General features: G+C 38.3%; 1 protein-coding gene across 1 annotated transcript; it reads left to right on the plus strand.

Annotated features, from left to right (window-relative positions):
• Window positions 1–10090: 10090 nt before the first annotated feature.
• LOC141641294 (uncharacterized) lies at window positions 10091–11435 on the plus strand. Its single transcript, XM_074449965.1, has 2 exons — window positions 10091–10141; window positions 10890–11435. The coding sequence occupies exons 1-2, from the start codon at window positions 10091–10093 to the stop codon at window positions 11433–11435; spliced, it is 597 nt and encodes a 198-aa protein (XP_074306066.1).
• Window positions 11436–11829: the final 394 nt, after the last annotated feature.

Below are 11829 nucleotides of genomic sequence, written 5' to 3' on the forward strand. Positions count from 1 at the left end.
TTCTTTTTTTTTTGTACCGGATTTTTTTTTACTTGAAATTTTTTTACTCTTATTTTTTTACCTCGTGTTATTATGCTATTATTGTGCTTTTTTTTACCTGAATTTTTTTACGACTTTTATTTTTTCTCTTTTTTTTTTACCACATGTTATCGCTTGTGCTATCATTATTCCACCGTTATCGTGTGATGTTATTCTCATTGCTACTTTGATTTTTTTTTACGACTTTGATTTTTTTTTTTTTTATTTTTTTACCATATGTTATCGTCTTTGTTATCATTATTCCGCTGTTATCGCGATGTTATTCTACCATCATTCATCGTGAATGTTTTTACGACTTTGATTTTTTTTTTTTTTGTTTTACCACGCCATTATCGCTACTGTTATTCTACTGTTATTCTGCCGTTATTGTGATGTTATTCCGGTGTCACTTTGATTTTTTTACTTCTTTGATTTTTTTACTATTTTTTTTTTTTTTACTTTTTTACCGCATGTTATTGTACTGTTATTTTGGTGTTATTGTGATGTTATTCCGGTGCCACTTTGATTTTTTTTATGACTTTGATTTTTTTTTTTTACCCCGTGTTATTGTGCTGTTATTCTACTGTTATTCTACAGTTATTGTGATATTATTCCGGTGTCACTTTGATTTTTTTTACCCCGCATGTTATATATTCCTTTAATTTTTTAGATTTATACCTCTAACTTGCTAGATACATTCTTTTAAATTTCTAGAAACATACCTCTCTAATTAGGTAGATACACCTGCAATATAAATTAAAAAGAGGCAGTGCCAAAATCCCACGGGTATTCAATTCACCCACGGATATTCAATTCACAAGGAAAATTACTGTCAATGTTTAAAGACGCACAAATGAATAAGTTGACCACCAAACAAGTGACCATTAAACTATTCAATTCATCAAACAAGTGGCCATCTTCTCATCAAACCAGGCGGTTGAGACGACTCAATTTTGATTCCCAATTCGAGCTGTTCAACTGATTCCCAATTCGAGCAGCTCTGTTGAGCAGCCATAAGAGCAAGTCACTGAACCGAAAGCCGAGCACTAGCAGCCCAGCACACTCCAAATTCATCACACCACATCCGAGCAGCTCAAGACATGCCTCCTCCGCTACCGTGTCCAGCCACCACAAGAGCGGATCACTACACCATCAGCAAGCGGCAATTGACTCGACAACCGCCGTGCTCCACCACCAGCATCACGAGAGCATCACCGTAGATTACATATAACAATTAGCGTCGACACCGTTGTCGGAGATGACGTTCTCTCCACCGTACTCGCCGTCCTCATCTGGTACTGAGAATCATCTGGTACTGAGAAGGAGATGACGACGATAAACGAATAGGAGGATAAAGCGGAGGAATCGCCATTGTTGTCGAACAGTTCGAGCTCGAACACTTCGTCGGCGATGTCGCCTGCTTCTCGTTGTCGGACAGATCGACTTCGATTGTGATTGTCATTTACATGTTGAAGTAAAAGTTAATTCCTAACTTATTTTTGTGATTGTCGGAAAGGACAAGGAAGTGGATAAAGGTGAAGATTTCAATGAATTATTGGCAGGAGCTGATATGTGGAGTTTTTTTTTGGGATTTTTGTTGACAGAGAGTTTGGTTTATGGAGAGAGAGAGTTGAGTTTATGGAGGGAGAGAGGTTCCAGGAGACGCGTGTTTTTTTTTTTTTATAGGTTGAATCTCAGCCGTCTATTTCTGCTTATCAAATGGTCCAGATTTTCCCAACTCACAACTCACCATAAGACCCCAACTCACGAGATCCCGCCTCTATATATATATATATATATATATATATATATATATATATATATATATATATATATATATATATATATAAGAAGGATCAGTGAGTCACCAAAATTCATTGGTCCATGTCTCTTAAGAGCCATTGAAAAGATAGGATGGAGGGTTGAGATTGAAGGGGAAAAGGGAGGGATTAATGCTAAATGGAGGGGATTGAGGCTAATTAATCACTTTCCCTCACTACCTCCACTAATCAACCACTAATTTTACTATATAACATTTATTTTTCACTCACTTCTCTCTCATCTCACACAATTATCATTCCTCTCATTTCTCTAAAAATCAAAAAAATTCAATTCCTCTCAAAAATCCAACAAAAATCAAAAACCAAATAATTCAAAAAAATCAAAAAAAAAATAAAAAAAAAATTCCCCCCTCATTCACTCATTATCCTCTTAGTCATTACCCACCACTCACACACCCGCCACCACCACGACACACCACCCACCACCCACACACCCGCCACCACCACCACGACACAGCACCCACCACCACCACCACCACCACTCACACACCCACTCACACACCACCATCCACCCACACACCCCCCACCACAAACCACCCAAAACACCCGCCACTCACACACCACCACAGCCACCCTCACGCACCACTCACACACCACCACAGCCACCCTCACGCACCACTCACACACCACCCACCACTAACACCTTCACGCACCAAAAATACGGCCCTACTACCCAAAGCCACCATCATCCCACCACCACAACCCGACAACAAACACGACCACCACAACCAGTACGACAACAAACACGGCCCTAACCTACACTATCCACACCCACCACCAACACTAACACAACCAATAACCACAATAAAACCCCATAAAAAGCCAGATCTACAACGACCACCACCAACGATGGCGAGATCTGGTGAAAGGAGGGTGACGGCGGCGATTAGAAGTTAACGGAGGCAAAGAGGGTTGTGTAGTCGGCGGCTTGATTAGTTGCTGTTTGTTTAAGTGTTGTTGTTGGTGGTGTTGTATCGTCTAATTTTTGTTCTTGTCTTCTCTTTGTCCTTTTATTTGTTTATTATGTTGGTAGGTTGGTAGTGGAGTTGTTCGCTGCCAGTTTTGTCATTTTTTTTCATTATTAATATCCTCTTGTTTTATATTTTTTCAAATATCGTCTTGTAAATTTCTTAAAGTTCCACTCGTATTTCCTTAAAGTTACACTAATTTTATATTTTTGCAAATCTCTTTTTGTTTTATATTTTTTTTAAACTCGTCTTGGTATACTTTAAACTTGGATCTTTTTTTTTTTTTTTTTTTTTTTTTTTGTGTTTTCGGATCTTGTTCTATATTTATATTTCAGAGTTACACTCGTATTCTAATAAATATATAGTAGATTTTTGAAAAAAAAATCGTATTAACATGATTTTTATTCTTAGATCTAATAAATATATTAATTTTACTCATATTTTTTTACATTTACAATCGTATTTTGATACATTTACACTCATATTTCTTTACATTTACACTTATATTTATTTACATTTACACTCATATTTTTTTACATTTACACTCATATTTCTTTACATTTACACGCATTTTTCAGATTTACACTTGTACTTTTTACAGTTACACTCGTATTTCTTTACATTTACACTCATATTTTTTACATTTACACTCATATTTCCTTACATTTACACTTGTATATCTGTACATTTACTCTCCTTAAAATTATATAGATTTGCACTCACATTTACACTGGTTTTCTTCACATTTACACTCATATTTCTTTACATTTACACTCGTATTTCTTTACATTTACATGCATTTTTCAGATTTACACTCATAATTTTTTTACAATTACACTCGTATTTCTTTACATTTACACTCATATTTCTTTACATTTACTCGCGTATATTTGTACATTTACACTCGTTAAATTTATATAGATTTGCACTCATATATTTTTGTGGATATGAGTTGGTGGTAGAGGACGACGGTGGTGGTGTTTATTGGTAATCGGACTAAAGTTTTACTCGTAAAGGACCAAAGTTACACTTATAAAGCACCAAAGTCACACTCAAAGGACCAAATTTACACTCTAAAACCTTCAAATTGACACTTAAAATACTACATTTACACTCGGAAAACATCACTTTTACACTCGTAAAATGTTAAAATTATATAAATTCAAAATTTCCGTCACAAAAAAAAAAAAAAAAAATCAAATTTACACTCTTAAAATGTTACATTTACACTCGGAAAACATCACATTTACACTCATAAAATGTTAAAATTATATAAATTCAAAATTTCCGTCACAAAAAATCAAATTTACACTCTTAAAATGTTACATTTACACTCGGAAAACATCACATTTACACTTGTAAAATGTTAAAATTATATAAATTCAAAATTCCCGTCACAAAAAACAAATTTACACTCTTAAAATGTTACATTTACACTCGTAAAACATCAAATTTACACTTGTAAAATGTTAAAATTATATAAATTCAAAATTCCCGTCACAAAAAATCAAATTTACACTCTTAAAATGTTACATTTACACTCGTAAAACATCACATTTACACTTGTAAAATGTTAAAATTATATAAATTCAAAATTTCCGTCACAAAAAATCAAATTTACACTCTTAAAATGTTACATTTACACTCGTAAAACATCACATTTACACTTGTAAAATGTTAAAATTATATAAATTCAAAATTTCCGTCACAAAAAATCAAATTTACATTCTTAAAATGTTACATTTACACTCTTAAAACATCACATTTACACTTGCAAAATGTTAAAATTATATAAATTCAAAATTTCCGTCACAAAAAATCAAATTTACACTCTTAAAATGTTACATTTACACTCGTAAAACATCACATTTACACTTGTAAAACTCATACAACATTACATTTACACTTCTGAAATCTGAAACTCAAAACTGATTAATTAGGGGTTAGAGAGAGAAAGAAAAATTAATTAGTGTATAGAAATTTGATTAGTGGTAATTTTCAATCTCAACCACCCATCTCAATCCAACCATCCACATTTTTTTACCTTTTCTTTTTAATGGCCATTAATCAAATTCATCTCAACCATCCATTGAGTCCATCCAATGCCCCTTAAAGAGACTTATGGACTCAATAACACATGTTGGACTCATTAGAACTCCTCTATATATATATATATATATATATATATATGCGTACTGAGTAAGTAAATTATCGAGATGGATAACGTAATTAACTTGAGAGCAACAAAATGCGTGTACACTTAATTAGCAATTTAGCAGCACATGTTAATCAATATTTAGCAGCTGGAATTAGTAAGCTAATTAATGTAAGATCAGAGAAAGCAAAATGATGAGTAAGCCGCCACTCGTATATACGATACACACATTATATAATACTCCAGGGCAGTAAAATCCACATTATAAGCTTACAGAACAAGAAACTAATGTGCTTATTATTATCAGAAATAGAAATGTTAAGATTATCGAATGAATGTCTGCCTCTTCCATTCCTTCTCATATCAATATATAGTACATTAGGATAGGACTAGGGTTACAATAGAATAGACGGGCCTTGGACTAGGCCGACATATAACTCTAATACCCCCTCTCAAGTCGGAGCATAGGGATTCAATATGCCCAACTTGCTAACTAAAGAGACAAACTGAGAAATGCCAAGAGCCTTAGTAAGAATATCAGCTAACTGGACCTTGGTAGAAACGAACGAGGGAGCAATGAGCCCAGACTGGATAGCGTCCCGAACGTAATGACAATCAATCTCGATATGTTTGGTACGCTCATGGAAAACGGGATTTTGCGCAATATGAAGAGCCGACTTACTGTCACTGTGCACGGAGACAGGAGACGAATGAGGCACGCCCAAGTCTCCAAGCAAGCCTTTGAGCCAGGTAATTTCACACGTAAGTGCCCGAAGAGCACGATACTCGGCCTCTGCAGACGAGAGAGAGACCGTTGGCTGCTTCTTAGTTTTCCAAGAAACAGGGGCCGCACCCAAAAATACAAACCAACCGGTGACTGAACGACGAGAAAGCGGACATTTTGCCCAATCCGAATCACACCAACCGGTCAGCTGCATAGTAGAATCAACAGGTAGAAGAATGCCTTGTCCGGGTGTTCCTTTCAGAAATCGAACAACACGCACTGCTGCATCCCAGTGTGCTTGTTGCGGTGCATTCATAAATTGTGACAAAACATGCACAACATAAGCAATATCAGGCCGAGTCACAACCAGGTACACAAGACGCCCAACAAGACGCCTATATGACTCGGGATTCACAAGGGTGGGACTGTCCGAGCTTCCCAATTGATGGTGCTGCTCCATGGGTGTGGGGGCCGGTTTACACCCGAGGAGGCCCACTTCGGATATGATGTCCAATGCATATTTCCGCTGACACAAGAAAATACCATCCGAATTTCGCGCGACTTCAAGACCCAAACAGTACTTCAACTCACCCAAATCTTTCATATGAAAACACTTGTTTAAGTAGGCCTTGAACTCACCGAGGGCTGGTAAATCGTTCCCGGAGATAATGAGGTCATCGACATAGACCAACACATTTAAACGGACTGAATTTCGAACAAATGTAAATAAAGAATAATCATGATAGCTTTGAGTGAAACCATACTTCTTAAGGGCACACCCGAGCTTTGCAAACCAGCATCGAGGGGCTTGCTTGAGTCCATAAAGCGATTTCTTTAGACGACAAACTTGACCAGGAGATGAGGATTTGAATCCCGGTGGTAGTCGCATATATACCTCTTCTTCCAAGTCACCATGAAGGAAGGCATTATGGACATCCATCTGATGGAGGTGCCACTTCTTTGCAGAAGCAACAGACAGAAAAGTACGAACCGTCGTCATTTTGGCTACGGGTGCAAAAGTCTCTGCATAATCCACCCCCTCTGTTTGATGATTCCCAAAAACGACCAAGCGGGCCTTTAATCGTTCAATAGAAGAATCGGACTTGTATTTAATTTTATACAGCCATTTGCTCCCAAGAGCTTTCTTACCTGGGGGAAGAGTGGTCATGACCCAGGTATCGTTATCAACAAGGGCCTGCATTTCCGACTGCATAGCTTGGCGCCAACCTTCGTGTTTCACGGCTTCTTTAAAAGACCGAGGTTCGGTGTGGGTCATCAAAGCTGCCAAATAGGAACGATAGGGAGGCGAGAATTTTGCAGAAGAAATATAATTAGCTATAGGATAGGGAATACCTGAGGAAGACGATGGCACATGGACACGAGAGGCATGAGATGGACTATTATCATCGCTGTCATCATCCGAAAAATGAGTCACAAAATCGTGAAGAGACTTAGGGGGGATCTTTGTACGCTTGCCTCGACCCAAAACAGGAGGAGGCGTGACTGTGGCCGCATCATTAGTTGCAGCAGTAGGGATGTCAGGCGAGGAGTGCGGAGACGAAGCTGTAACAGGCGTGCTGGGAGGAGTGGGAACCTCGTTTTCTGCCTCTTCTTGCTCCTCATCCCACGCAATATCATGGGTAACAACCATATCCGGGGTGGGAGGTACGGTTTCAGAGTCACGGCCAGGCTCAAGGAACGGAAATTTGTCTTCATAAAATTTTACATCGCGGGACACAAAGAATTCTCGTCGTTCAAGATCAAATAAGTACCACCCCTTTTGTCCAGCTGGATAGCCCATAAAAGCACATTTTCGACTCCGACTCGCAAATTTGTCACCTTTGGATCGTTGATTATGAGCAAAACAAAGCGACCCAAAAACACGTAATATCTCATAATTTGGTGATTTTTCAAAGAGTACTTCGTATGGGGTTAGACCGTTTAAGAGGCGGGATGGTGTGCGGTTGATAACGAATGCCGCGGCTAAAGCACACTCGCCCCAGAATTGTATGGGTAACCCTGCTTGGAATCGTAAAGCCCGGGCTACATTTAATATATGTTGATGCTTTCGTTCAACTCTCCCATTTTGTTGAGGGGTACCCACACACGATGACTGAAATAAAATCCCATGTTCCGCAAAATATGGTTTTAAAGTGTGAAATTCCGTGCCATTGTCACTCCTCACAGTTTTAATGTCAGCTGAGAACTGTCTTTTTATGAGTGCGATGAATAACAAAAATTTAGTATAGACTTCGGTTTTCGCATTCAATAAATATAGCCATACCCCCCTTGAGAAGTCATCAACAAGAGTCAAAAAATATCTAGCACCGGACGTGGACGGAACGTCATATGGCCCCCATAAATCACAATGAACGAGTTCAAAAGCACGCACACTTTTATTATTGCTCAAAGAAAAACTATTGCGAATGTGTTTAGCACGATGACAAACCTCACATGGTTTTGATAAAGTTTGTTTGCTAGTACGTAAGAAAGGAAGTAATTTAACAACATTCTCAGACGGATGTCCCAATCTAGTGTGCCAAAGGCTTAAACACGATTCGGCCGCAACTGTATTCACTGTCTGGTTGTCATTGCACAAGTAGTATAGTCCATCTTGCCTTTCACCCATGCCAATCGTCTCCCTCGTATCCCGGTCCTGTATAACACAAGCATCGGCATTAGTAATAAACTCGCAATTTAAATTATCACACAGTTGTGATGCTGAAATTAAATTGCAGTGAAGTTGTGGCACAAATAAAACGGAATCAAGGCTCAATGTGGGCGTCACATCCACACGACCTAATTGTGAAGCCCGCACAATCGATCCATCAGGAAGGCCGACACTACGACTTGCTATACTTTTAACATCTGTCAAGAGAGCGAAATTTCCGGTGACATGATAAGAACAGCCCGTATCAATTAACCACTTACCAGACTGGGTATGACTAGGGGTACCATATACGGTTACCAGAGATGCGGAAGCGCTTTGCGAGGATTCACTAGCAGCAGAAGCGGTAGGAACGGTGTTATTGGCCGAAGAATTTGCTGCACCATCTCCCCTGCTGCTGCCGCCATCACGGGAACGCGAAGAGTTCCCTCGGCCCCCTCCACGGCCACGGCCAGATTTACCACCACGAGTAGCCGGAGGCGTCAGGCCTTTCAGTTCGTACCACCAGTCCGGGATTTCATCGAGTAAGTCAAAGCACATACTCCGGTTATGTCCTTTTCGATTACATTGGCTGCAATGAAGTTGTTGTCTTTCGGTTCTCGTCATTTGGGACGGATCTTTAGGCGGCTGTCGAGCATCAAACCGCGGCTTAACGTTAAAAGTCGATACTTCAGGAGCGGGTTCCTTTGCTTGATCAATACCCCGTACTCTTTCTTCCTGTGAAATCATGTTAAAAGCCCTAGCTACTGTTGGCAGAGGTACTTGAGCTAGGATGACGGAACGAAGGGAAGAATATTTACTTGGCAAAAGACCAAGGAGAAATTGATGGAGACGGTCAGAATCGCGACGAGCCGTGTATTGCTTCCCACTCGTGCAATTCGAACAACAGTCACAGGCAATAATTGGTTCGTGTGTGTCTAAATCATCCCATAATTGGCAGAGAGTACCATAATACACGGCGACCGACATCTCCTCGGTCTGTCGGCAGTCGCGAAGAGCAGCCTTTAGTTGTTGGATGCGAGACCCATCAACGACACCAAAACGGTCATGGAGATCGTCCCATAAGCGTTTGGCGTCTTTGTATTTCGGAAGTAGAGCACGTACCTCAGGAGAAATAGTATGCGTGAGCCATGATACAAGCATAGCATGAATAGTTTCCCAATCATCCGCCGTACATGGAGGCTTGGGTTCGTTAATAGTACCATTAACGAAGACGAACTTTCGACGAGACTTGAGGGCGACACTCACGTCGTGTACCCAGTCATCAAAATTATTTAGGGTAAGTCGGATCGGAGTAATGGAATCACCAGGTCGGTCTTGAGGACCGAGATAGTACGGGGAAGAGGCATCAATTTTAGAACTCGGACCCTCGCCGTTAGTCATGGCGGCTAGGGTTTTGCTTTTTAGTATTTTAATTTTGATATTTTGGAAGACACTGATACCATGTTAAGATTATCGAATGAATGTCTGCCTCTTCCATTCCTTCTCATATCAATATATAGTACATTAGGATAGGACTAGGGTTACAATAGAATAGACGGGCCTTGGACTAGGCCGACATATAACTCTAATAAGAAATTTAATTAAAAGCATATGATTATGGGTTTCGAAAAAGAATGCCTAGACTTAATATTGGTACCAACTGGGTTAATGATTCTTTTTGTGTACCATCTTTATCTACTTTATAGATACCTAAACTTTCCTGAAACTACAGTCATGGGTTTTGAGAATCATAACAAGAGAGCTTGGGTTCAAAGAGTTATGGAGGTATGTATATCTCTTTTGTTTTTTCGTTTTTTTTTTTTTTTTTTTTTTTTTTTTTTTTTGTTTGTCGTCGTCGACTCTTCTATTTTAGTACACGATATTTGTTCAAATGTCAAAAGCTAAAGCTCAATTGGTTAAAGATGGAGGTACGTGTTTGTGGAGAAATATGATCTTCCTACCATTTCGAATATATTAGTTTGATATGCCATACTAAAAAATGGATATGATACTTGGACACTTTCTTTTAAGCCCTATAAACTAATTAAACATGTATTGATGTATATATCCTTGTTGGATATTATAAAAGTACAAAAGATAAGAGTTACAACTTTTAAAAATTGAGAGTCTGTTAATAATACAACATATTTTTTTTTAATAAAATCAAGGTATTAATTGTTTTTTTTATTGTATCTTACTCCCTCCGTTGATCAATAGTTTATATATACTTCTTTTATTTTCTACTCACAAAATAAAATAAGTGTAAATAATTTACTTAGACACGTTTCCTCCTCATAAAATAAAGTAAGTGTAAATAATTTACTTAGACATGTTTCCTCCTCACAAAATAAAGTAAGTGTAAACAATTGAACAGGAGTAACATATTTTCATGAAATTGATCATAATAATTTACATGATTGCCTTCATATTGAAGTGGAGAAATAAAATTTAGGTAACTTTCAAATCCTTGGACGCTTTGGGCTTAACTCATTCAAACCATTACAAATTTACAATAATGTATTTAAAATTGCAGGTTGATGCATCTAATTTGGAAGTACCCTTGTCAGCAATATCATCAAATACAACAGCAGCAACATTTCTAGCATCAATATCATTAACATTGAGCTCATTGATCGGAGCTTGGATGACGAACAACAACATTTTCCAAAGCGATTTCATCTATGGAGATGTAAAGCCATCAACCCTAATGTTGAAGTACATAAGTCTTCTGATATGTTTCCTCTTGGGCTTCTCTTGTTTTGTGCAATCAACAAGGTGTTTTATCCACGCCAACTATCTCATAAGCATGCCTTTTAAAGACATGCCTGTTTACTATGTTGAAGTTGGTGTTATTAGGGGTGGTGAATTTTGGCAACTTGGCCTTAGGGCTCTTTACTTCGCCCTTGTTATGTTACTTTGGTTCTTTGGTCCTATTCCTATGTTTCTGTCGTCGATGTTCATGGTTGCGCTCCTTTACTATCTCGACTCCAACTCGACTCCCTTGCATCTATATCAAGCTTTCTCCAAGAAGGGGTGTGATACAAACGTGAGTAATGTGGGTGTCCGATGTTATGTATGAATTTCATGATCCATGTATATAGGAGAAATCGATAGAAAAGAACCTACAAATCAAAATAAGGATTCATTTTACTTCCCTTAACAGTTTCAGGGATGGTTTTGTGCATCGTGGTCCGTGGATGTGGGCTATACAATTAAAATGACCCAGATCTCAAACGCTCACGAAAGTGATAAACGCCACCCGTTAGTAGTGAAATTCAGTACCATTTTAATTAAAAATAACTAAATATAAAATAAGTTTTTAATTTTGCGCGCACGTCTTAGAGGGGACACTTTGTAACACCCCCACTTATCAAGGAGTCTTAACAAAACCTTCTCAGTAAGTAAAGGCATTACCATCTCGGTTGCCCGAGGTAAGTATACCAAACAGACCATAAAGGAACAATTAATAAATC

Source organism: Silene latifolia, chromosome 2 (genome assembly GCF_048544455.1).
Source record: "Silene latifolia isolate original U9 population chromosome 2, ASM4854445v1, whole genome shotgun sequence".
Lineage (NCBI taxonomy): Eukaryota > Viridiplantae > Streptophyta > Magnoliopsida > Caryophyllales > Caryophyllaceae > Silene > Silene latifolia.

Excerpts from the sequence above, each read along its gene's own strand:
- LOC141641294 (XM_074449965.1), top strand. The coding sequence starts at position 10,091 with ATGGGTTTTGAGAATCATAACAAGAGAGCTTGGGTTCAAAGAGTTATG. Across the intron at positions 10,142-10,889 it reads GGGTTCAAAGAGTTATGGAG|GTTGATGCATCTAATTTGGA; the intron begins GTATGTATATCT and ends TTAAAATTGCAG.